A 27,815-nucleotide genomic window follows, 5' to 3' on the forward strand; every position below is an offset into this window, starting at 1 on the left:
AATTGAAGTCATACTGTGTGTATTGTAATCCTTGTGGGGTAAATAATGCTGTCCCCTTGTCAGTCCACCAAGCAGCAAAACAGTCACTTGCATATACACTCTAGATTGTGTTATTAACCCTTTCATGCATAGTGGTCACTACAGTGGACAGCTATTCAAAAGCTGTTTTCTTGTATATGCATGGATTTTAATGGTATAGTTGCACATCAACCACCACAGTGGACGCTAGTGCGTCATCCCACACACTGCCACTCACTGGCCAGCCATTATAAGTGCAACACAAATGTCTCAAAACCAAGATGGCCAATGGAAGGCCAGAAACACTGAGCAGCTCAGGAATACCTTGCCAATCCTTCTATAGTAGGAGACCCTTGCAGGTAAATAAAATTTGGTAACATCAAGTAACAACTAAGGAGTAATACAATTGTTAAAATTTACATTTTATTCATTGGTGTGTTAAATACATATTTCTTCAGTTGAAAACTCAAACCCATGCTGCCCACCCGAGTGGACATGTGAAGAACTTTGAAAAATGAACATTTGAAAAAAATGAAGTTACATTTTTTTTTCATGCCTAAAGAGAAATAAAAACACTTAGGAAAAAAAATCCTGACTGAGGCTGTCATAATTCATGCATGAAAGGGTTCAGGATGCGGTGCTTAGTCGATAGGCACATGAACAAAAAGTCCTGCAGACTATGTTGGATAAGTATGTACTTAAGTCACAGCTTATAGCTTTTTTTTTATTATTTTCATCACTTATATTGTAGGCTGCAAATTATTTTTTTCCCCACTGCAAACTGTCAAAACACAGAGACCCAAAGTAGAGCATAGAGTTAAAGGGTTACGGAGAACTCCCTTTTATGAGTTGCTATATTTCAATTGCCACACTTTCCTGATGGTCATAATGACATATCAGAATTTAATGACAGGAGACATGGAATGACGGAGATACATCACTGGCCAAATTATCAGTGATTTACATAGCACTAAAAATAGTTGTATAAGAGTCACTTAACACAAGAACCATTTCCTTAGCCAAGGCAGACATTTGGTGTCTGGCACATCCATCAAGACAAGCATTAGTTTTTAATTTTAGAGTGCTGTCACTAATACGTTACATGAGCTCGGTTTACAGTACATTCATAACACTCACTTGGTTATGTCATATTAGGGTCATTTGGGGCATAGCGGGGTTTTAATTTATTGTGAACTACAAAATAAATGTGACTTTTTTTTTGTTTTTTGCAGGGAAAAAGTAGAACCCCAAACGGCCAGACTAAAAACAGAACACTAAGTACAATAAAGCACTACAAAAAAATGAATAAGTGATTAAATAAATAAATGGTTTACTGGATATTTTAGAAAATCAGTCCTTTACTGAGAGGCAATTGTTCAGATCATAAACAGTAAACAATCTGAAATAAAAGTAGCACAACTTCGGGATAGACAGGCTTGGATTGTATCTTAGATATACAATTCTTCTGAATTATCTGCCCTTCCATGTGGTTGTCAATCTCTTCCTGAGGCTCATTCGGGCTCCATCAGTCCCCTTCTATTACATCACTAGTTACTGATCAATACATAATACAACTAGTCAATATGATTGCACCCTTTATTTAAGATTCTCGGATAAATAATTAGCAGTTATGTGTAGTCCTTTTAAGATTAAGCTTTTAGGTTTTCCTATTACAGCCGATCATTTATTCACACTGTCAGAATTCTAATATGAAGACATCTGAACATGTCTTGGTCCCATTGTCACCTCACTCTCTTTTGCTTTGACCAAGATTGGACTCCTTGCGATCCAAACTGGAACAATCCGTGGATGCATTCATCAGGGCCAGGAAAGAGCTAGAGGAAATACGCATGAGACAGACTTTTTCTTAGGTCTTAAATCTTTACAATAGGCGGAAACGTCTCTGTCTCCATCATATCTTGAGATTGAGAGATGATGGTTTTTATTACGTACTGAATATTCACTTCTGACACGACTTTTCCTTTCAGACTACAGCTGGGTTTTTTTTGGTTTTTTTAACTTTGTCCATTCATTTCCAATACCGTCAGCTATTTTTTCTTCTTTTGCCCACTATTTCCTGGGCATTGCTCAGGTTTTTGTGGTTTTCTTTTTATCGCCTTAATCCTGTATTTTAATTAGTCAGCAGAGGGCAGCAGTGAACAAGGAGGTTTCCTCACTGGATCTTCTACTGACCTGCAGACCGAGCAAAAGAAACACACAGAGCTGAGTAAGAATGCAAATGCAACAAAACGCTGTTGAATATGAAAAGTCAGTCAGAAAGACTGAGGTTGCATGAGAGTTATTTGCTGCATTTTTCACTGACCCAGCCGGATGTAAAATACATGAAAACAAGCGACTGTTCTGTTCTGTTTGCGGTTATGGCATCAAAAAGCACAAATTTTGGGTTAGACTCACTATTTGTTCCTGCTTTTAAAATAATTGTGATGGCATTTGTGTCTTCTCAGCATCCAGAATAGAGTCAAGAGAATAAGGACCCCAAGCAGCATCACAGTCTATGTAATGTATCTGGTAATAAATGTAATAAACCAACGCAAACGTTGGGGTAAACAGTCTTTTATTGTTTACCATTCATGTGCTATTAGGCTTTTACGGCACCAAGATAAACACACCTACTTCACATTACTGGGATTGTGTCACGTTAGTCGCCGAGTGGCTTCAAGTGGAGCTGAGTGTTCAACAATATCACAAGATTTACTGAAGATGAAAGCTGACACACATGTCTGAGGCGTAGAAATTCAACACCTATTCTCTCAGAGGGTACATTTATTTTGGTCTGTAGGACAACGTGAATGTTTTAATAGTTAATTTTATAGTGGATATCCACCTTAAGTTATGTGCAGGATATAAGGCAGGTATCCCTACTTTTGGCTCACATCGAGACTGTTTTTATTCACAATATCTTTCGATGGCATCCTTCATTAAATGGCTCTATTTAGACATTTGTCATTGTGACCTTATCTGTAGGTCTTTTATAGGGCAAATTGTCCCAATTGTTTGGCTGATTTCAAGATGAGCACGAACAGAGATGTAGTCACAAGGCTGTTTCATACCCAAGGACATCCACATCCGCCACTATTTCACTATTTGATTTGCTTCCTCCTTCATCTTCTTTGCTATTTAACATCACCAGCATCAATGGATGCTTGTTTCCGTTGTTCAGACAATCGTGTGCTCTGCGACCTTTGGAGAAAAACAACATTTTGTTATAGTTACACAAACAAGTCAGTGAGTGGATTTCCTAGGGAGAGAATTAATTTGATTATTTTAGGCACATATTCCGCCTGCAGTGGAGCAATTCTTGTGATCCAATCATACAATGGTGACTTGTTTAAAACTAATAGGGGGTATTGTCAGGAGGCAAGCTTGTTTTCCGATAAGGTTGTTAGAAATTATTTTAATTAGTTCCAGTAAGGGAGCTGAACATACATGGTGCTCTGTGGGTCCACACCACAGGAATGTCACATTTTTGTCACATGGTGGATCTGTGAAATTTATCAGTTTTGCATAAGCCTCCTTACAACAACAGACTTCACAATGTCAAGGCAGATAGCTGTGGGAAAGAATCGGCCCTCTATGTGCATTGAGACACACATTTTAAGTAAACAAACTGTTAGTCAAAGCTGCTGAAGAGCTCTGCCCTATATCTGCTGGGAGTGTGAAATCCAGACAGATGATGTTGATGGTATCTTGAAGCATGATTCTGTTCTAGTGTAAAATGTTTGTTTAGATCCGCTGCTATGGCCTTTAGGCTTTGGGTCCATGTGCTGGGAGGACTGAGTGTTTTATGAGGACGTACAGCAGGATTATACTGTGCTGGTTGTTCTCTTATCTTCACATGAGAGAAAATGAAAAAGAGTTTGTCGGACAATATATCTGCAGTATGTGTATAACTATATATATACTTTAAAAAGTATTTTTGTCTTTTTATGGGCATATTGATTTACTACATTGAAACACTACTATATACATACTTAATATGGATTTGACTAATTTCCCCACCACATCACAGGTTTGCTTGAGGTGCCCTGTAGTGATTGATTTATAGATCATTATAATTAACTGTTTTCTACTCAGGGGCTCAATACTCAATACATCCAGTGTCCTACTTTTGAAATTGGATTGTCTTACCCTCATTATGCTTTACATTTACTTAATTCAGGTAAGCTTGGTGGAGTGGCTGAGGGAATTATGCGTGTGAGCAGAACTCTGTCTATCATCCTGAAGTCTTTACAGAACTACACTGCGAAATCAGGATGTTTTAGGGGCTACAACCTGGCTGCAAGCGACCAGACAAAGTACTCCCATTACCTGAGTCATGCACCTGGGCCATGCTGATATGGCATTGGTCAAGGTCACAGTATTTAAATATATTTAGAGACCGTTCACATTCAAATCCAAATGTGCGTTGCTGGTGTAAAAGTACTCATGGTTTGCACTACCTGGGTTGGGGAGGCAAGACGTGCAGACACGACTGTGGCAAATACACAGACTATTCATAATGGTATAATGGTAAAACATGGTGTAACAGCTGCACAAGTAGAGAGTCATAAAGTGAGCAAAGTGATTCCATGTCGTCAGTCACACAGAAATATGTCTAAAGTTTGCTAACATTGTACATTTTTGGACTCTTGTATGTTGTTTGCACTCAGAAATATGGTAAAACAAATCTTCCATGGCAGCCATTACACACCAGGTAGAGCCCCTTTCTGCATGTCCGGACTCTGTTCCCCCAGGCTCTCCCCTCTCTTAGGTGCCAAGCCTAGCCTCCGGCGCCTCCACCCTGCCAAGGCCGCCGAGTAAATCCACAAGGACATTTAAACCTTGACGGCCAATCCTCCAATCCCACTTCTCCTCCTATGTCTTCTTCCCTGCCACTTTCTTCCCCTCTCCCCCTTTTCCCCTGCCTTGTCATCCCATTTTCTGCCTCACGCCGTGATAGTTAAAACTACTTCTTTCCTCGGCGTGAGGGTGCAGCATTAAGAAGCGCTTATGAGTGCCCCTTTAAGGTTAACAAAAGTTTCAGTAAGCATTCTAAAGAAGTCGCTCTTGGTGAGCAATCAGGCTTGGGGCGAGCATAAATCCTCTGGGTATAGTCGCGGCATTACAAATACCCGCAGCGTCTGTATGTGCTGATGACTACAAAATTGAAAAAGAAAGGCCCTAATAATTCTGAGGCAAGTTTCCCTCAGCAGTAGGTATTGATTATTTGTGTGTGGTGAGAGATTTGGAAAATTCAATTAAAGGAGTTGTGCAAAGGATTCATAAATTCAGCCCCTCCAACCCGTATCGAGACATGGTTATGTTCTAAATCAATGCTGCACTTCACAATATATTTTCTTAGGAACATAAAAATAAATAACATTTAAACAGTTCTGCTTACTACAGAAACAAATTTTATTTTCGCTGAAGCTTTTTAGTAACAGCCGAGCACAGACTTGCGCGCATCTTCAGGGTGGTAACATATTTTTATTGCAGTTTTTCCCATAAGAACATCCTATACAATATGAATTTTGAGATGACAAAATGAGGGGAAAGGGGACGGCTCAGCAGTGTTAAAATTGATCAGGCCATAGATGGGGCCACGTTGGGGAAGATTTGTATGTCAGCAGTAATGGGCTGTATTAAAAAGAAGATTCCTTAAGATGTCATAAAAGTGATGGGGCTGTGTCGCAGGTCGCGGGCTGCCGGCCCAGGCAGCTCCCAGACTCCCGCACATCAATCCTCGCGGGCCTCGCGGACAGATGCCACCTGCCCACCGGGAGTTTTATGCTTTCTGATTGAACACGCGGTTGCAATTAAAGGGGGGGGGGGTTGTATATTAGGCTGTTTTGGTCCAAGTGAAGCCGGTGGCCTTCGATCGACAGCGTGGGTTGCAGAGTATGCAATCTTTTCAGGCGTGATTTCTGATTTAGTGAATGTCATTGCATTTCATCTTAGGGTGCAAAAAGTACACTTCCATGTGTGTGGAATATTAACATGGCAAGCAAATAAGTGTTTTGTCATAAGCAAATGTAGTTGAGGGTTGAATGAAAACGCCTACTTAGCATTATCAAAGGATAAGATTTTAACGTTGTAGTTGACTTTATATTTAGTGACTTCTCTTCCAGTTACGGGTTTGTTAAGGCTATTTGTCTCTGCTGCCTTGATTACTGCCCAGATTATTAAATAGTTGACATTTCTTTTTTTATAATAAACACTTTTACTCGTCCATAAATGCTTGAATTTAGGTTTCATCACATCTCTTTTTAGGAAGAGTGAAGGTGGGCAGCTCCCACGAGTTTCTGATGTCCATTATGGGCTGAGGTACAATAATCCTCTTCAACTCAAATTTTTCAAATTTGAAGTGAATTACAAATTTTTGTTTAAAGACTAACAAAGCCTGGGTTTATAGAAAATATGCCTCCTGTTAACTCTCCTCTTTGTGAACATTCAATCTTGACAGTGACGGTGGTGTGTGTAATATCACTGGGTGCCAGTGGGGTTACAATCATGTTTTCCTCTCCCATATTCCCCAGGTTTTTGTTAGCGAGCCATCTCGGCTGTTGACAGCTAATGGAATTGCTCTTCACCTCCTGTGCGTATGATCCCGCGGAGGTACGGCAGGAGATGAATGCGGTATCTGTGCTGTCAGTCGGGAGGCTGAGATGTCTTGGAAGCCGTCATTCATTTGCAGGAGAAGTGTCTGAAATGGTGGGAGCGAGTCTTCCGACATGTTACAACCTGTCCACCCGCCGGAGCCTCTGCCTGGCAGCTGACAAATGTTGATTCTACATTAACTACAATGCTGCAACGCTGTGCAAATAGTGTTCTTTCAGATGGCAACCCTCATCCCCTTTATGGCTAAAACTATGCACTCCTTCCCACCTGTGCAGTTTAACACCTTATGAAAAGTAAAGGTGGGGGGGGCAAACTGTCTTGCACAACACAGTAGTCTCTTTATTTGGCAGTGCCTGGGAAGGCCGAGGCCTCTCGCTGCCCGAGTCGACCTAAGCAACAGCTGGTGTTCACAGCAACATTTCCTATTTCTGCCTAAGGTGGATCGTGTAACTCTCACTTTATCACCCCTAGAGGCCACGTGAAGGACAAAGCCAGCAAGCCCATAAACAAAACTAATGTTTTGATACAAGCCCCTTTGGAGATTGATAGAAGGATCTGTGGTTCTTTTAATGCCCCCTTACCACCCCTGACACATCACAAATAATCTCTTACCTATGCCAATGGTTCTCACTATCGGTTGGGATCTAAAACTGTTTCTTCTTACTTCTAGTCATAATGTGTATTAGTACTCTGGGGTCCCTTAGGGGCCCATTAGCACAGAGTTTTAGCTATGAGGGCACAGTATCTGCTAACTGTGCCTGCCTCTAGTGTAAAGTTTAGAGGCCCAGAAACCGAGGATATGCATCGCAGATAACTAGTCAGAGACGAGGTGGTGACAGGAGTCTTATTTTCACTGTGGCTTGAAAATGGAAAAAGTCTCGCTCTCTGGTGTGTAATTATTTAACTTCATTTAACTCCATTTAAACACCAGCAGCACATGAACTGAATCATTTATCACTATCAGACTGAAATGGTTGAATGTGACACTAATATATACGTTTTCCGACTGCAAACGTAGTCTGTCTCCAAACAGTTACAACAGAGCAGTGTAAACACAGCCAGACAAGGCAGAGTGTTTATTGTTACTGTTCTGTGACTGGGAATGTGATGCCACATACTGCAAGGTATTATCTTTGTATTCATTTTCTGCCGCTTTTGATTGCATCACATGACCTTCCTCTGCAGACGGAGTTGCCCAGTTGTCACGGAAATATCCTTTTCTTGTAATCCATTATTCAGCTAATTTCACTACCTTCCCAGTTCACAAGTGGGAAGGTAAATTCTCATTTGTCCTCACATCTTTCTAAATGAGTTGGCATGACTTTATATAAACATGTGTAATAAAAGGGCAAACCAGCGCCTTTCACACCACCTCTAATTGGCCCCTTGTGTTCATGTTCCATTGTAGTAACAGTTAACTCAGATCTCGGGCTCCTATTTGTCCCTGTGGCCCGTTATTGGCTACCGGCCTGGAGCCTCAGATGCACTGGCAACCCTCACTGACCTGATAACATTTATAGTTGTAATGGATTTTTTTATGCCGGTCATTAACTCGCTCAGAGATTGGAGAAAGAAATTGCTTGTACCTTTTTCTGTGGTATTTCAACTTTATAGCATTATGTTCAGATATGTCACCTTCCATCATCTCTTTTTAAGGCCTGTCCTGTCACTGGTTTTGTTTTAAATGAACAGGTCTTTTGTGCAGGACCCTTGTAGTATCTGGGACTTGTAATGAATATTTAATGATGTTGAGTAACAGCTTTGAAAGATATAATTTCTGTCCAATTATTGGCTCTGTCTCTGCCAGACTGTTAGGGGTGATTTAGCGGACTACTTGGTAAATGTAGACAGTTTATATGAAGCTGCTCAAAATCTAATCATTTAACAATGTGGCAATAAACCCGATGTTCACTTTAGGTCATTGAGAAATTTTATTTATTTTCACAAAAACTAAGTTTGTACAAAATAACTTTGATGATATTGTAGATGATGTAGAAATATACAGTAGAAAACCATAGAAAAAGCGTTCACATGGTCAGATAATGATCAACCAATACTTCTAGACCCCAGTCCAGTCCCACCAGGTATGTGTTTTAATCACAATCCCCAGGAGGGGTACAGAGGGTGGACAAAATAACAGGAACACCTTACAATAGCATTAAGTCTAGCAATTAAAGTTACAAGTTTAAATCAACACCTCTCCCCATGGTCTTAACAACAACAATAAAACAGGTGTTCCCGTTACTGTGGCCACCTCCTGCAGCTTGAGCACACAGGCACAGAGCCATCTAAAAGTCAAGTGTGTAGGCTGCACACTGCTTGCCTATTTGTACTTGTGATATTAGGCAGCAATAGTGTAATTTAAAGAGCAAAGTATCGTTAGTTCAAGCAAACAATAATTCAAGAAAAGAGGAATGTTTCACATGAAGGAAGGAATGTGTTTAAGGGGAAAAAAAACAAGTAAAGGCTCAATTGAGTGATTTTGATTTAGTTTTGGTAACGGAGAGGCCTGATTTTCATGATTATTTGGTCCAAACTGGAGAAACATTGCTACCGTTTCCTTTTTACTTGATGTCACAGCTCCTCTGAGTTTCCCTTTTGTAGTATAAGAATTTTTTCAGCACACAGGACAGAATGCCTTAATAAGCATTTGTGTGAATAAGTCATTATCGATTTATCTGCTGGTTATCTTCTTTTAATCATTTGGTCAATAATATGGTCTCAATTTCTGAGAGCCCGAGATGATATCATCTGATCTCTTGTTTTGTCTGAGCAACAGTCTAAAACCCAAAGATATTCAATTTACTGTAATGCAAGAAGAGGAAATGCAGAAAATCCTCATATTTGAGAAGCTGGAACATCACGTGTTTGGCGTTTTTGCTGGAAAATTGATTTAAATGATTAATTATCAAAATAGTAGACACATTTTATTCAATCCACTAATTGTTGCAGCTCTACATGTGTGCCATTTTCACTGGGGTCATGATGGCACAAGTGAAAGCCTTCATGCACATTAAGAGCAGACGCGCCCTATAATGTAACGCTGGCTTTCCTGAAGCAAAATTAGCTAAAAAAAACAAAAAGATTCTCCTGCCATGTATCTCAATACCTTTGGCGCCATTCAGTTGTTCTTCTTCTGGCTCTTTCTGCTGGGTGGCTCGCTGAACTGGACAATGTTGAAATATACAAATGTTCCCCAGAAGTGCAGGAAAGCCGTAGTAGACACCAACACAGGAAACAAGTCGGGTAGATGTGGCGGAGGAACCAGAGCCACACTCACGACGCTCAGACCAGCAATGGCTGCGATGCTGATGTAGAACTGTAACATAGACGGACAGAGTGGTTATCAATTGATTCAAATGAGAGCGGGGACACAAGTGTGTATGTTGAGTTCATAATAAAATGATAAAAGACTCAAGCTGTGGGCAGGTGCTACATAAAAGGGGAGATGAAACTTCTTATATTAGCCTGACGACTGAGCAAACTCTATCCGCTGATGAATACCACGAGATGTGGTTGAAAGGTTTGAAAAAGCATGTATGAGGATCTTGAGTTAAGATCACTTTGTCAAACTGCTATTTCCAAGGTCAAAAATCACCTTTTATTGCTCAATCATAGATTAGCGTTTAGTCAAAATAGAGCAAGACAGCATTGATATTCCTTACCAGAAACTTGTCCTCATAAAACAACGAAAAGACTGGGCACCTCAGGCTAGGAACAAACTGTTAGCTTTTCCCTTAATTTTAAGTGCAACTATAACCTCAAACCAATGAATGATTTCATTTGAAAGAGCTCTCAAATCACATTGCATATTTATCACTGGATGACTTACATCAAATTGGTCATTTGAGAGGAGCTATAAAGAACAGACAGAGGCTTGTGGTATCACACTGCAGAGTAGCCGATTTGAATTAAGGCCTACAAAACCCCTTTTTTTGCCTTGTTACAGAGTTGCAAACAGAACCGATGGTGAGAGTGAGATCATTCATGTGTCTATTTGGGCTTTATGACCCATGAGATAAGTCTGTGAGTAAGATGGAGACACCTCATGCCCACACCCTCCACCCCAAACCCATGAAACCTTATCGCCGTCATCGGGGCTCGCTATTTATGCTGCTTGTGTAAATAAATATATCTAGGCAAACCTGTGTTAATGACACGTACTATAAAAAGACACCTTCTCTTAATCTCTGACACCCTACCGGTGCCCCTGTCACTAAGGGGCTGGCAGTGCAGCCACTTCAGACGCTGTGGAAACTTAAATAAGTGATAAATAATTCTTTGGCTGGCAGCGGCTTTCATCCCCGGACAGCTTACACAGCTTACAGCGGCACATGATCTTTATTTATACAGTTGGGTATATCTTCTCGCACGGTTGCAATTTAGCTCTAGTGCCACTTTCAAAGTACAGGCAACCTGGGATCCAGTGCATCAGCTGCACATCCTCCTCCCCCCATGTACAGGAGCAGACGTGAACTATTATCTTAATCAAACAGTAATATCACTACTTTGTTTTTTGAACACGGGCCTTATCAGAAGCAAATGGACATCACGCTTTAAACTTAAAGACCCTCTAAGTAGGATCAGAACATTTGTGATTCTGGCGACTCCTAGTGGTAGTATCAAAAAAAGACTGTGGTAGAGAGGAACTCACAACTGACCTGGTGAAACTCCTCATGGCATTGGAATGATTTGAAAGATATTCTACACATAGTGGCTTTAAATGACTCCTACGTGTGCAAAACAAAGATGAAGACATACTGCCTTCCCTACCTGTGTTAATATGTATTAAGTACTCTGCACGACCTTCATTTTATTAGAAACCAATTACAGCTGCAACCACGACGATAGAAGCTACCGCCGCTCCATACAAATCTCTGGGACTGCAGACCTCTGCAGCTTGACCTGCAACATGTAACTGATATAAACCATGGCATTTGCACTTAGTTAATGTACTCTTACCACCCCCCCCCCCCCCCCCCCCCCTCGAAAGGACAATATTGTTTTGACTTCATCTTTCACATGCAGCACGGCTGGGTATTCACACGTCTTTGGTGAAACATTTTCCTCGTCACTCAGACACATGTATCAGTTGTGCAGCGTATGTCTCTTCCACACGTAGACGGCAAGGACTGAGTTGAAGATTTACAGGTGAAAAGCTGTCTGTAGATCAAAACCAGGGTACATTTGAAAAGTGAATGTTTCGTAGATATGTAGGTTACATATAATCACTGCTTCAACACCATTTAAATGACTATATTTATAAGATTATAAGTAGCAAATCTTAACTGCGTCTTTAAATCAAACATTTATACGTCTTGAAAACCAAATTTAGCTTGGTTGTAAGATAGACGCATAGATGTCTTTTGACCTGCAAATCACTAAATCTGTGGTGGGTTCGGCTTGGCTCACACTGACCTTCCGTCTTACAATACAGGCCAGGTCCAGTTTGGGTAGGCAGAATAGCAGCTTGTGGTAGGCTCCCAGTCTCAGCTCTTCCTCTGAGCAGTGCTCCAGCGCAGACAGTAGATATATGCTGAAGAAGAGGAAGGCCAGCGAGGTCACAACATAGGGCACCAGCAGACCGTCCTTCAGAAACAGAGGCAGCATGCTGCACAGATGGACAGGGACAAGAACAATGGTGCATTTACAGTCTAGGCATTTTTGCTGATGTCACTGTCTGGAGCAATAACCCCAAACAGAGCAACGTATAATGATTTTAAACAGAGTGAGCAGACAGATATAGCTGTAGATATGGTGGAGTAGTCTTCTCCACTTTTTACATGCAATGTGCTGGGCTGGAGCTTTGATGCATACTTGTACAGCGGAAATACACATAGCATGGCAGTGATGGGACTTTTATATATACGTCCAACTTTACGTCATTAAGTTCAGTATCATGTTTGTCGAGAAAAGGGCAACAGTAAGCCACATAGCTTTTATCCAGCAGGCCTGCACAAGCAGTCTGTCCCCTGGGGAGAGATGGCTCTGACATTCATGCCAAGCTTATCTTAGTTTAGCAGAGCAGCGTGGACAAGAACAACAGTTGACTCATAGCAAATCGCACATCACCCCAGCTTGTAAAAACCTATCCACACACAACAAACCCTTCATTCTGATATTTACTCCAATCAAAAAAGCTCCATTCAGCAGATAAATGTTTAACAATTTGGAAATACATACTTTGTCAATTTAAAAACAGACTGGCTGCGTTCTGTCCTCTTAAAATTGCTATGGTTGAGCATCCATTCAGCCAATTATGCTAACAAAAGATGTATTTCTTTAAATGGCAGAGTGTGTAGAGGATGCACATAATGTGAAAGTTAGACTGTACTGAGAAGCAGCTACAGAATGACCTCCTGTCCCTACACAACGCACACTTAGACAGCAGGCATGCAGACTATGCCATGTAATCCCCAGATATCCTTATACTAAACCACACGCACAACAATTAGTGCTGCCGGAAGAATTTAACAACAGCTGGTGAAAGTTAGACAGAGCATTTGCAGCACTACTTGTCTTTTCCATTCATGGTCCTCAGCTCAACCCACATCCTAGATCCATTTAGCCTTTTAGGATTATTACTGTGGCGTTTCTCATTTGATAGTCGACAATGGTGAGACATAAATGACTGGGAGAAAAGAAATAAGGTGACAGATTCAAGCGCTGGACGTTGCAGTTATGTGGTACGTGCCAACTTAGCCACCAGGACATCCCACAGGTCCACGTTTTTCTTAAAGCGAGACACGAGACACAAACAAGTGACAGGTATGGAGTAAGGGTAAATAATGAAATGTAATGTAACTCAATGAACTGACTCAGTAATGTCAGTTATACTACTATAAGCATCTGGTCATACCAGACCAAGATTGAGAACCTTTGAACTTTTCACTTGTATGAGCAGAAGAAATGACGCAATTTCTTCGATCCACAGTTGCATAATCTTGCATTTCAACTCCAAATTTTAAGGCAAATTCTGCCCCGGTTGATCTTCTCTGAATGAAAATACAGTATGTTTGATTTGCTCTAACCTTTCTGCACTTTTTTTTACCTTCACTAATTAGCGAAAGGTAACTGAAATAAAACTTCAACATGTCTTTTTTACACTTTGGCTTTTGTATAGATGAAACAAATGGGACATAATGTGTTAACTAGTGAGCTTTAAAGGTAATAGGTTGATTTTGTTACCTTTGGACAGAGTCAGGCTAGGTGTTTCCCCCTGTTTCTAGGCTTAATGCTAAGCCAAGCTAGCCAGCTGATAGCTTCATATTTATACAGACATGAAAGTGGTGTTAATCTTCCCATCTAGCTCTCGACAGAGAACGGAATAAGCGTATTTCCAAAGAACTGTTAAGACTTTCCTTTAAAACTAGAACTAGCCAAGCTAGTGATCAAGCCACTCAACTTTTCTCACAGTCATACGCCGAAGAAAGAGATTCTCCAACTACTGTCAATGTGCAGCCTTTGTTGTGGTTTTTTCTTTTTTTACAGAGCTTTGCTTTATAGATGATTACTTAACAAAAAGATATAGATAATATAAAACATCACCGTAATGGCTTTAACTAAAGGTTAAGATTCACAATGAGTTTGTTAATGTCCATTTGTTCTCTGCATGGCAACAGCTCAAAGTGTATGAGCATGGATCCCAAACAATAAAAACTACTGAATTATGCACTGAGAAGCTATAGGACCTCTGATGTAAAGCCCAGCTCTTATCCATCTACCACCTGTGTTTGGTTACTGGTTCACAGTCTGAAGCTCCCACACAGTCTTACCTGAATGTAGAGGCCTGCAGGAACCAAATAACCATCAAGGGGAGGTCATTCAGCAGGAGGCAGACCGGCCTAGAAAATATTCACAAAGTTCACTATTAAAACACACTCCAGAGTAGGCACCATTAAGTATAATTTTACAGTAAGACGGGAAGTGAGGCCAAGTTAGGTCGGAGGTGGATGTGAACTGATATCATGCGTGTATAATATTAAAGCAACTAACCCGATAGGACATCCACATTAATCGGTTATTGACAGTCCCTCACAAGGCAGTCAAGTGTTTGTTGTACCACATTATCTTCTGTCCGTATATGCCGTTCACTGTGACTTCACTGGCATGTATGGTACTGTAAAAGCTTCAATAAACAACTTGAAAATGTTTTACCAAGAAGTTATGCTGTTAAATGATCACTTCATGGCACATATGTGTGTGTGTGTCTGCGTGGTGAAAGCCAGTGTTGTTAATTGAACCTGGTTGCCTGCGTCATTGCTAGCCAGCACTAGTTTTACACTGTGCTCCGAGGGGGGCACTTTCCACCGGTCCCTGAGCCCATAATTACAGCCAGTGCTCTTTGGCGATCCTGTTACAGCCCAATAATTGATCCTGCGCAAACAACGCCCCGAGCTGCCGCCTGCCATTCTTTCCTAATCCCTGGACATGCATTACTGATTGATTCAGGGGGACAGGTGGGAGATATAACTCAATAGTTAATAAAGCAACAATCTACCCTAATCTAGATTAATAGATGAGCCCAGATCTAGGAACCAAATCCCTTGCTGTCAAATCTATTCCAGACTTCACTCTCTACCTACAGCCGCCACAGCTTCATACATATGGAGGCAAATGGTAATGAATCACAACCACATGCACGTCTTTATGCTCACGTGTGCAAGTACTGCATTTACTCCGTTAAATATGACACACACCGCAGCACATATGGTGACAATGGAAGCTGGTGGGGCTGCTCTTGTGTCTGCATGGCACAGAGTATGATGACAGAGTTCAATAACCCCTCTGTTAGCAAGCCTGTACTTAAATAGATTGTTCCTCGGCAGCTCTGGGAGAGCACAGCAGCAGGATGATGTCACATGCATTCGACTCATTAACAATCTGCAGGACATAAACTGAGATTTGAGGTGGGGAGCAGACGAATGGCTCCTTTGTGAGCAGAAATTAAATCTATACTCATGAATATTTGAGATATCACTACAAGATAGGGAAAAGTACCATCGCTGCTGTCGCATGTCGACAAATCACCCAGTGGGACAAAACCTCGAGAAGTTACTGTTATTACCTCTGTACTTACAAAGCAGCCAAGAGGATGGACTTCTCGTGGACTTGATAGGAGAAGAGGAAAAACGCCAGAGATGAATTCGCCTAAAAGCGACATTGAGATTATTAGTATAACTGCTGTTATTGAAGGATAATGCTGTTTAGCATACTTTTTAATGACGGCAGCTAAGGACAAAAACAAATATATGAGCAGAGGCGTCAATAATGTTCACAAGACAGTGAAATGCAGAAAGCTTTCCAACAAATGAAAATGATTAAATTACTGATATTTGAGCCTGCACATTATCGGCTAAAAAAGAGGCCTTGTCTCTCTGTAAAGGGGGGGGGGGGGGGGGGGGGGGAGTCCGCACATTCGGCCTGCTATTGTTTTGGATGCCACTCACCAAAGCCAGTTTAAACTGCCAGAAGGTGGGCTTCGTCAGAAGTCTGACAGAGGAAGGTAGGACTGCCAGGAGAGTGCAGGCGGAACTGAAAAACAATACAAAAGAGCATTCAGATCATCTCACACGCAAAAAGTCTGAAAATCCCCAGCGAGACACGAAGTTACCGCAGCAGGACAAAAAAATGATTATACAGCAGAGGCCATGCAGGGTATAAAATCAATTTGGAGTCAATATGAAGAATTGCATTTGCACATAATTGCAAGCAACATCTTTCTGTTCTGTTGACGTGGCTTCATGTGAAAACTGACAATGAGTCATAACCGAAAAGCGGACTATTTTGCCAGAATGTCAAAGCACACACGAACAACAGAGCAAGATTTGTTTTCAGTCAGTGGCACTACATAATCCGATTTTTATGTCAAAAGCAAACAACCAATAAGTCCAACCAAAATCTGACAGTGGATCAGTCTAGCTGTTTTTTGGTCCACAAACTGAGACCTCCGCTATGTGGGAAATGACCAAATACTGGCCCCTTCTTAGGGTTAGCAGGCGTTAGTTTAACCCTTCAATTGTCACCTGCTGGGGGTGGAGGCACCGGAAGAGAGTGACTATGTGTCAGTGTGAATGTGGCCAGAGGTCGGGCAGCGAGTTGGTTCAAGGCGTGAGGGCAACAATGTGTTTGTAACCACGACACACAGACAGACAGAGATGATGATAGTGACATAGAGATGGCAGTAATGAAGGACCAGTAAGTGGGTATTTAGTGTGTATGAAAGCGAGGGAGTTATGCGTGTGTTATGTGCAGGGCAGGGTTTTGCGGTCCGGAAGGACATGGATCACTTTCCACAGCTGATTCATTCTATGTACACGGTACGCCCACACCAGAGCATTTAGCAATCCACTCCCTGTGCCAAAAAGACAAGAGTGTTTTTCATTTGTTTGAAATGCACCACAGTCAAAGAAGTCCAACTTGATCCCCGGACTTAGCAGTCTGGCAGAAACGTGTCCATGCTGCGAACATAGGACTCCTAAATTTAGCGTGCTGGGTTATTTAAGCAGGCTCCACCATGACACAACTGTCGCATCGGCTTTTTCTCACTGTGATCGGACAGGTTCTCAGCTTTTGGTCAAAACAACTTATCCAAATACTTCCTGGGATGCTCCGGGGGGGTGGGTGGGGATTTGTCTCTTACACACATCATCTAATAAAGCACATGATCCATAATATTTTTGACAAGAAAATCAGGTTGATTTACTCTCTATCTCTGTATATGATTCATGTTTCAATAGCTCCTTGGGCAATTCAAGCCACATTTCCAAAGACAGCTGTGACTTCATGTTCAGAAGTTCCTCACAAGATGTTTTTCCTTATGGGATGATCTTATTTCCACCGCGCTAGATCACTGTCTTCATTCCCTTGGGCAAGCGCTGTTTTCCCAGGAAATGGAAGGAGTGAAAACAAGAGACAGGAGGGGGGGGGGGCAAAGAAAGAAAGGCAGTACGATGCAGCAAGAAGAGAGGATGAAAGACAGAGGAGAAAAAAGTGAAAGCTTGTTAGATAGATAGAGGGGATTACCTGAGGTAAATCTGGGAGTCACTGGACAGAATGGATCTGATCTTTATCAGGATGTTCAAGCTGCACCACGTGTTGGCCACCTTATCCTGCCCACACACACACACACACACACACACACACACACACACACACACACTTGGTTAAATGAGAAATTATGTCAGACAAAAACACAAAAACATTTTCAAATTCAACACATTGCCTTAAAAGAAATTAAATTAGAATTCCATTTTGAAGAGCAGATAAGCGGCATTGCCCACTGAAAGGGCAATAAAAATTCCCCAGAGCATTCCAGGGGGACATTTGTACGTAACCCTCCATCATAAATTTACTCCCCTGTCAGAATAAGCATGGGACTTATTTGTAAACAAGGTCAAGTGTCAAACCAGAGTGGCTTCTGCATAACCAGCAGATACAGACCAACCACAGAGCACTATATGTCACTATGTTAAACAAAAAATAAATACATTATGTAAACTCTTGATCTTACTAATCTAATTTACCGGAAACTATGGCTGCAAATAACAATAATTTTCATGATCTAATAATTTGGAAAATATTTTCTTAATTGATTGGTTAATTGCTTTGCTTATAAAAATGTCAGAAAAGAAGATTTTATATATATATTTATATATATATTTAATTTCCCAGAAACCAAAGTGATGTCTTCAAATGACTTGAAATTGTCTGTCCTAGAGATTCAATTTACAATGACATCAAACGAAGAAAAGCAGCAAATCTTCACATTTGAGAAGCTGAATACAGAGAATATATGGCATTTTCTTCCTGCATTAAAATGATAAATGACCATTTATCAAGAAGAAATTGTCAAAAGTTGCAGATCATTTTTTTTTGTATGTCAACTAATTGACTCATTAACTAATCGTTTCAGCTCTCTTGTTTTTGAAACAATGAAATCAGATGTTTATGGTTTGTGAATGATATGTCGCCACCTTAATACCAGCCTGACAGTACTTGTGCTTTTATAAGAGATGAGGAGGGCGTTGCTGTGAGATTCAGCTGATTTAAGTGCTTAAGCAGTTGTGCAGGGATCAGATGATATTGAGGCCCGAGCCGCCACTGTGCGCCATATCGCACGACACAGAGACAATGTGCCTAGATCAGCTTTATGATTCCACTGTGAATGGGTTCAGTGTGTGGCCCTGTCTAGAAAAACTATTTCTGGCGTCTTCTCTCTCTCTCCTCTGTGCTACAGCTGCTCCCAGCACAGCTGTGTGGATCTTAATGGCAGCCTAGTCAGCAGCACCGGGCCCTCCAGTGTTGTGTTGTCTCAGCCCCTTCGCTCTCTCTTTCCTCTCGGCCTCCCCGCTCCAAATAACCGCTACGGGAATGTTCCTGGACGCCGCTTGAAGGCAACACATGAACGGGGGGGGGGGGGGGGTCCCCATCGGCAAATGTAACGTGGGGGGGGGGGCAAGAGCAGTTTGGCTCCTTCACCTATAAGCTAGCATGGAATTTCACAGGGAGAAGCATTTGGTGCCATTTTTGTGAGCAGGCAGCAACGTGAGACGCCAGAATGCAGCTCAGTGGGTAAACTTACAACTGCTCCCGCCCAGAAGCTGCCACGACCACCAGTCACCAGCCCTCTTCTTCCCCACCACCCCTTCTCACCCCTGTCCCCTTGTCCAAAGCTTCTGCTTACGTGCACAATTTCACAATTAGTTCAGGACGACTCGCCCCGGCAGCCTCTCGCGTTGTCGTCACAGGAGAGTATAGTGTCTCTCACACCCTGTGTATTATGTTTGCATCATTTCGTTGAACAAATACTGCCACAGCGCATGCTGCCATCTGCTCCCCTGGTAGAATTTTCAATTACTTCTCACATCCATGACACCTTGTGGTGGCTGCCACCTCGGGGACCGGGACAAGAGGGGGATACAGGGCTTCAGAAATCAGAGCCGCAAGCCTTTGACTCTGAGCTGTCAGTCTCACACGCGAGCAGAGAAACACACACAGTTACTTTACCTCTGCTTCTTCCATGACAGCTTTCAACACTGCCAACTGAAGTCTCTCACTGTTCACTACCGCTTTCTTTTTAATTAATATCGCATTCCTGTGCCTCCTTTTCTCTCAGAGGCAAAGACTGACGGACCACATCATACAAATAAGTGTGCGCGTGTGTGTGTGTGTGTGTGTGTGTGTGCTATAAAACAGTCTAACATACGTATACGCTTTCTAAAGATGACGTCTGTAGTAGGCAACAGTTGTCGGATGTGCTCTGATACGCCTTTAAGCGTGATTGGCCCCACTCATCAGTCCATATGGCTGGAACATGGCTGTGCTATGAAGTGCTGAAAACACCCAGGCCATAAATTAGTTAGATTTATCTATACCCTCCTACTGTACATCGCGAACCTCGACACCTCCCAGAGATAGAGTGACACTGATCTCTTGACCTTCCACCTGTTTATTCCACTGTTTTCTTTGATCCTGCAGGGTATCTGTTTCCCACCGGCTAAACATTTGAGGGTGACATGAAATGAGGTCTTTTGCTTCTTAGAAAAACATCACTTCCTAGAAAATAGAGAATCTTGACTCCTCATCCTAAACAAGTAGGCGCAAACAAAAATTCCGACCAATGACGGCATCACCCGGAAATCTTATAAAATCAAACAGCCTTTCTCTCTGTAACTGAATTACAGTTTAGAATGATCCCTCATGGTGTTGTGTCTCACAACAACATCCTGTTTTAACAAAAATGACGAAGGAACTAAGGAAAATAGAGATACCACTTCATGGTAGGGCTGGGCGATTAGTCCAATTTTGTTTTCAATTGCGATTTTGGCTTCCAACGATTGTGAAAACAAGATAATCGAGATAATACGTTCATTGTGCCACATTCCGTTTCGCAATGATGCTCTCGAGTAGTCTTATGTTATAAATCCAGCACACCCCTTTCCTTTACAGCAGTGCGCTTCTGCCCCTCCCTAAAAGCCCGAACTCGCTCTCAGCCACGCTGTGGCACATTTAGTTCCCTCGACTTCTTCCACTGCCGCGCTTAAAGTTCAAGGAAACAACATACTGACATTAAAAGGAGCTCACTGATCACAAACTGACTGATTGAAGACTCCTATTATATTGTGAGATATGATCATATCGGGACGCCAGTGTAGTTGCGTCACTTCAGAACAGAGAAAAAAAAAAGCCCTGTGTGTAGGTGTGTAGCTCTCACGAGAGCTCCCCCAGTGGGCAGTTCCCCTCAGGGAGGAACACCTGTCGTCTTTGGATCCTCCCTTTGTCTTGCGATACCCTCAAAATCTTATCTAATATTATCTCAAAATAATATATTATAATATATAATATATTATGGAAAACACAAGAAAATAAATACTATTTATATTTACAAAAAAGAGCTGATAAATAAACAGTGATTACTACCACAGAAAGATCAAACCATCTGCTCTTCCCCAAAAAAAGAAAAAAGACACATAACCCTCCCCCTTTTCTGACCCTCCTCCCCCTCTAATCATTTTTTTTTTTTTTTTACAGTCCTTAACTTTGACGGATGAGTAAAAATACTGACTTCTGTGCCTTTCATTTAGTAACCAAACATCCCACAGTGTTCTTTGCCTAAAGAGTCGCCACAAACAAATGTCAAGCAGACATAAAATTATTGATAACCGAACACAGTACCAGGCTTTGGGGTAAACAAGCGCATAAAAGCATCTCTGTTGGCTCATAACATAACACAAGATGGCACTAGATATATTCTATCATGAAAGCCATAAAAACTCCCTCAGGCATTTTGACTCAATAAGCCTAACATTTTGCATTGGAATTCCAGGACATTTAATTACTGTAATTACAGTCACATTTATTCATGAATTTCTGAAAGTCCCCTGGTATACACATTCTTATGCAGACCACCAGAAGGGATGGTGAGAAGGTTAACCATCTGCATTACCTGAAGGGCATGTAAGTCTTCAATGGAAACTGTCAAAGGAAATGTACATGTGACATGTGTGGGTCATCTAATCTCCAGGCCATGCTGGTCTAACACGAGTTAGTCTATATGTTGAGCTGTTTTGGTCTTCGTGATCTGTCAGGAGATATTATCTTGTTCCGCTTGTTTATTTAAAAGACATGTTGAGTGAGTAGAGAGCTGCTATTCTTAGAGGCCTGCATGGCGAGTTCAACAGGAGTACAAATGTTTCAAAGGAAGCATCAAGCTTCTCAGATGTGGTTCTCAGGCTGACTTTTCATTCAAGAAACTCTGCTGTACCTCAAACAGACCACGAGCCACGGGAAAGATCCTCCGGACCACCTGCAAGGCCTGACTGGGGTCCGACAGGAAGGGCAGCCAGCAGAGGGCAAAAGTCACCAACACTGTTGAAGCAATTCTCACCAACAGGAAAAGCCTACATGAAGAGGGTCACAAGGAAATACAAGCATCATCTCCGGGTGCAGGAGGTACAGATACACCATCAATAATGAAAACAACAACATTTGGAAACAGTTTTGTAACCGTCATTTCTTAAGAATACAAATGTTGTTGTGGCTCGTCTTTGTCTTCTGGTATTCCTCAAACAATTAGTAGATACTCTCTGCAAGTCCTAAATTTGGGATTTGACCCTGTGTTGAGGAATGCAGTGAAAGCCATGCATCAGCTGAAAGTCTTCAGCGTAGGTCAGGCTATCTTGTCAGCTGTAACTGTGAAGCTGCTGGTTAAGTTGCACGCACGGCATAGCTGAGGAGTTTGGGCATGGCGAGAGTGTCATCTGGACATACCCCCCCCCCAGCCCCTCTAATCCAGCTCTCCATTTGCTACTAAATGCCCTTGGTACATTGTTACTAGATAAACAGACACTGGACACACTAGTGACAGCATCCAATCTGATTACCTCAGTCATTCTGTGGCTCTCCTGAGAACACCGCTCTCTTATACACTGACATTACATATCGGCCTTGAGCACTCAGCTGACGCTTCTACGCCGAGTGACAAAACAATACAACCAAAATAATACACGGCTGAATAGTCACGACTTCACAGACACATAAATAAACCCTCTTGAGTTTGTTTGCCAGAGCCTTCCTAGACTAGTGGTTGCTTGGTTGATCTTAACTAATTGTAAGTAAGAATACAGCAGGAAATATGATAAACTGGGCATAGCTCGGGATAATCTGAAAAAAATAATATGATTTGATAATATATATCTGCATATTTGTTATTCGGAGGTAAATGAAACACAAGCAGAATTAGAAATTGTGTGATAACAATCACATATAAGTGTGTGTGAAAACTAGACAGCTAAAAGTAACAGATAAATGGTTTCTGCCACTCCTGTGGTAGCAGTTTGACTACAAACTTGATCAACTACTAAAATAAAAGAGAAAAAAAAGAGACCAAGCCTAAACATAAAGACTATGCCAGGATCACTATGTCTTGTATGGATTTACATATGCCACAGATCTACCACAGCTACTACGGTGAAATACGATTGAACAACTACATGAAGCCCTCCCACCTATCTATCCCAGCTCTATCTATCAGGACGCATTCGCGTACACACTGCTAAAAGAATGTGGCCACAAGCAACCCAGGCCACCTCCGACTGTGGTCTGAGCAATCTCATCTCAGTGTGTCCTCAATGAGCCTTGGGTGCATTCATACCTGGTATTAGAGCTGTTTATAATTAAGGGTACTTGAGCCCATGCGACTGCTGCTGTAGATGGCTGCATCTCTTAACTAAATCCCCCAAAATGTAAAGACAAGAAATGTTAAGTGCAGAAGAGGGAAAACAAAAGGTAAACTCACCCTCGCCCCATCAGGCCCAGTTTGACGCACTTGCCCAGCAGGTAGCAGAAGAAGGGCAGAGCGTGGTACAGCTCCATCTGTTTGTAGTTGAGAGCCAGACAAAAGGCCAAGGAGCCCAACGCATCCCAGCCCAGACCCAGAGCCAGAACCCCCCACAGGGCAAAGCCCAGACTCACTCCATTGTACCTGATACAGTTAAGGTCAATATTGTACTTTAGAAAACAGCAGCTGATCCGGGGTCAGTTCAGATGCTCAGTTTACACATCTCTAACTCGTTCATTGTTGTGTTTAATTGTGTCTGAATAACAACAGCTTGAAAAACTGCTGCAAAGAAGCACAAATGTTAGGACTCTTTTTTTAAGTGTTTTCTCTAATAAGTAATTTAGAAGATACTCATTTATTGGTATACAACTAAAATAACAAATTCCCAGTTATTTGAAGTCTTTTAAATCCTTTTAAACCGTATTACAATTTCAATCAATTCAACTCGAAGTGCTACAAATGGTGTGAGAAAATACACTTAATAAACTATTTACTGATACTACTCTATTAGGATTGGGCCTTTTAAAGTCAATCGCTGCAGTTTTGAAGGTCAGTATTTCACAGGAAGTCATCAAAGCAAATAACAACAATGATATCAAAGTGAATAAATAGTAGAAATGCATCTGTACATGAAGGATACTGGAAATGCCCATAGTCGATGAGGATTAGCCCTGGGTATAGAAGGAAGCAGAGCAGAGTGGAAACCTGGAGAAAAAGAGCATTTATAAAGTTATCAGAAGGTAAACGCAACTAAAATCTAACACCGATTCATTTACAATGAATCAAAAGACTAAGTGGCGCATTTGGGTCTTTAGATGAAAAAACTATTTGATGTTGTGACATATTAGGTGCGTGTTACCTTTTTTTTAGAGGATCCATCAGTCAGGTATAAACAGTATAAAACCGCAGCAGGGATGTATATCAACAAGTCTGCCACCAGGACTGAAACAGAGCAAAGAACCTCATTAAACCACATCTAATATATTGCAAATAATTCTCACACTGATGTATCTATATTATAATAACAGGGAATGATTACAGTAGATCAAAGTACTTTTAATGAAACATGGTGGAGCTTATGATTTGAACTGTACCATATATCTGTACCATCACTGGAAGTACAGGAAGTACTGTAAGTTAGTAAATGGTTACTTATGGTTACTGTACCTGTAGCTCTCATGAATAACTTGTGCGCTGGACTTTCATAACCTCTGGATTTCTGGAGCTCCACCCATTCAGGGTTTATTATCTGGGCTCTGCAGGTAATTACAGATACCAGAATCAGAGAGATGTTTTTAGTGTTGTTTTACTATCCTGAAAAAGAAAATCCCGCTTTTCAAATGCATGTGCACAGGGTTTATAGAATAGAATACAGTAGTAAGTTAGCAGAATAGCAATGTCTGCCAACTGACATGACAACATGGGAGCTCCATGGACCTGCTCTTTTCTTCAATAAGCATTCACACACTAAAGCAGAGATGTCATGTCAAATATGCTCCCTAAATAATAAAAACTACTTACACGTGAGCACAGATCAGGCTGTGGTAGGCGGTCAGAGGAGGGTAGTCAAGACCCCAGTAGTTCAAGTCATTCTCAGTGGTGTTAAAGTACCTGGATGAGAACAAATGTTACATATATTTATTCTGAATCTGTGGAAGTGTCAGATAAATTCTCATTAAAATGGGGCTGCAGCTACTGGTCTAAGGTAGACACCCTGAATTGCTTAGTCTCATAGATCCCTTTAATGCTTTATGGTGCATGGAGGATATTTGTGCAACAACAACATTGCTGTTATTTAGAAATACTGCAGTTTCAGATTTAATTTAGCCACTTCTTTGGTGAACTTTGGTGACCTTCTGGATCTTTTTATCCCATGTCTGTAGTTTCTGGTCTCAGTATTAGATATATATTAGTGTGTTCTGCGTCCAATCGTTACAATATTTTACAACAAAGGCTTCAAAAACATTCAGTCACTGTCAAAACCCAACAGAGCTCATACTCTTTCCAGGTGCCTGAATGAAACAAATAAAGCTTCAGACTGACCAGTCCTGGAGAGGGAGGTTGTAGGTCACTTCTTGCCAGTGCCTTTGGGCTTCATAGTCGCCAAACATGGGAGGTTTCCCCGCCCCTGGAGAAAAATATGTCAGCTGTTAGTCTGGTGAATGGGAACCTACATCAATGAATGACAGCGAGGAAACACGCACACACGTCTGTGAATGGATGCTAACCGCAAACAGCAACACTCTGCTATGTGTAAAACAACTCTCTGTCAATAGTTTCTGAATGGTGCCGCATGTTAGCGTTAAGCTCCGCACGCTTCCTACCTGAATATGAATTTAAGGAAACGCCCCATCTCACAACAACGCCGAGCAACACGCACACTGACACGAGACTCCACGTTTGCATATCTTCGACGAGTAAAATTAGCTTACGGGGGAGAAATAAAAGCTAAAAACGGTTAATTGAGACACTTTTTGGAATCTGTTTACATTTCCTGTATACGTCATCCACCGAGACATCGTTGCGCGTTCTCATTGGAGACTGCACGCTGACGTAGAGGCCAAGAGACGTGAGGCATTTGCGAACACCTAGGGAAACACAAAATTTTCCTCTAATCGAGCCATCGCAGCCTAGATTAGGCTAAAATAATTTTATAAACGAGTTTTGACTTTAGATAAAGCAGATAGTCAAAGTTTTCTCTGGTAAATTTAATGGTCTGGTTGCATCACCTGTGACTTTAATCGTTTTTTGTTAATAGTTACAACTTTAATTTGAATTGCCTTACACTGAGTGTTACATTTTCTACTTGGTGTGGATGCAACATCTATTGAGACGAGATTTATCACAAATTGATTTATATCATGCATTATTAAAGGTCTATTTGTCCACTAATATCTCAGTAACTTATAGTTTAATTCAGAGGTCAGAACTTGAAGAAGTCTGTTTTCTTCCGGCAGCAAATAAGCATTTCCAATAATATAATAACAAAATAGGCTAATGACATAAAACAGGCTGTGGAACAAAATGTATAAATGACGACTTAATTTCCCTCTTTTCTTATCAGTAAGTAAAGTAATTCCTCAATTATCACATCAGGTTCAAAGAGCTTCCCCATTTCTGGGCCTGTCAATAACTAATTACTGTTACCACAATATACAGGCAACATTTATACATGTTTTGGAGACATCCATAAAATGAAAACATAACTTATAAATATAAATAAACAAATGAGATATCTTTGAAATCCCAAAGATGGTATCTAAGATAAGAATATTGAATTTTCATTGTCAGTTTAACAGATTGTGGATTCCAAAAGTTTTCTTTTACTGGAAATTCGAGAAAGCTAACTGTGGTCTTTACTGTCTGGCACTTTAAGTATTAAGTATGAATGACAAATACAGCAGCTACATATGGAAGAGATAACTCTGGCCATTAAAGAAGCAATGTAGCTTAAATTTAATGTACTCTCAGAAAAGGAAACTGTTGCTATAATTTAACTAATGCTCAAAATATGGTAAACATATATATATGTATATGTATATGTATATGTATATATATATATATATATATATATAATAAACATATAAACATTGCACTTGCACTTAAATCCTTGTTTTGAATATGTGTGTGTCGTCTATTTTTTAAACTGTACAGCAACTCACCATGACGTAGCAACATCCACTACATGTATGGAGCAGTGGGGGATCAGTTGTCTAATGTGTGACTAGTTTGTTGTAACCTTCTGTATACAGATGTGTGTGTGGTTGTACAATGCAAGCCTCCCCTCGCCCTCCCCTCACAATGTAAATCTCAGCCCTGGGGCATATTCTCCTCAGTGACCTTTTCTTCTGTTGACACCATCGTCTTTGTTCCCAAGGTGTTGGGATTTGCTGGGTGAGACATGTTCCTTGTGGTTCTGGCATCAATTATGCATAAATAATAATAACCATGGACAACTGCTGATTTGCAATGACACTTTCATTACAACGGCAGCAGCCTATAACTCACTGGTGCCCATTAGTTATTAATGCCCGGCCACGCCAGCTTTACTTTGTCATTTATTGCTTCATCTCTATGCCTTTTTAAATATTCAGTAACTGCTGTACCTACATTTACTGTCTGTGATCTCCGCCCAGGAGAAGGCTATAGCTTGTGGTGGAAGATGACCTAGTTATTATGGAGGCCCGGGCCTTGCTTGCCAATGCCACTGTCGTCTATCATATACAGTCAAGTTCGCTACAGCAAGTCAGACTTGATCTTTTCGGCTGTTTTGTCACATGTTCGACAGTTAACATAAGAACAAATAAATACCCTCAATTCAAAACTCATTCTTTTGTTA

The 27,815-nt window shown here is 41.2% G+C and overlaps 1 protein-coding gene across 1 annotated transcript; it reads right to left on the reverse strand.

Moving 5' to 3' along the window:
* Positions 1-9,757: 9,757 nt before the first annotated feature.
* On the reverse strand, positions 9,758-25,882 carry alg6 (ALG6 alpha-1,3-glucosyltransferase). The gene is made up of 14 exons (XM_070909473.1): positions 25,801-25,882; positions 25,520-25,604; positions 24,998-25,087; positions 24,644-24,732; positions 24,336-24,418; positions 24,117-24,181; positions 23,435-23,620; positions 21,902-22,037; positions 17,662-17,747; positions 16,086-16,170; positions 15,716-15,786; positions 14,412-14,480; positions 12,055-12,247; positions 9,758-9,955 (listed from the first exon to the last, which is right to left on the reverse strand). Exons 1-14 carry the CDS (start codon positions 25,880-25,882, stop codon positions 9,758-9,760), a joined length of 1,518 nt encoding a protein of 505 aa, XP_070765574.1.
* Between the last annotated feature and the right edge of the window lie 1,933 nt (positions 25,883-27,815).

This window comes from Enoplosus armatus, chromosome 7 (genome assembly GCF_043641665.1).
Source record: "Enoplosus armatus isolate fEnoArm2 chromosome 7, fEnoArm2.hap1, whole genome shotgun sequence".
Lineage (NCBI taxonomy): Eukaryota > Metazoa > Chordata > Actinopteri > Centrarchiformes > Enoplosidae > Enoplosus > Enoplosus armatus.

Coding starts and splice junctions, on each gene's coding strand:
- alg6 (XM_070909473.1), bottom strand. CDS start 25,882: ATGCAAACGTGGAGTCTCGTGTCAGTGTGCGTGTTGCTCGGCGTTGTT. Junction 24,419..24,643: donor GTTATTCATGAGAGCTACAG/GTACAGTAACCA, acceptor GCTCTGTTTCAG/TCCTGGTGGCAGACTTGTTG. Junction 14,481..15,715: donor TCCATCCTCTTGGCTGCTTT/GTAAGTACAGAG, acceptor AATATTTTCTAG/GCCGGTCTGCCTCCTGCTGA.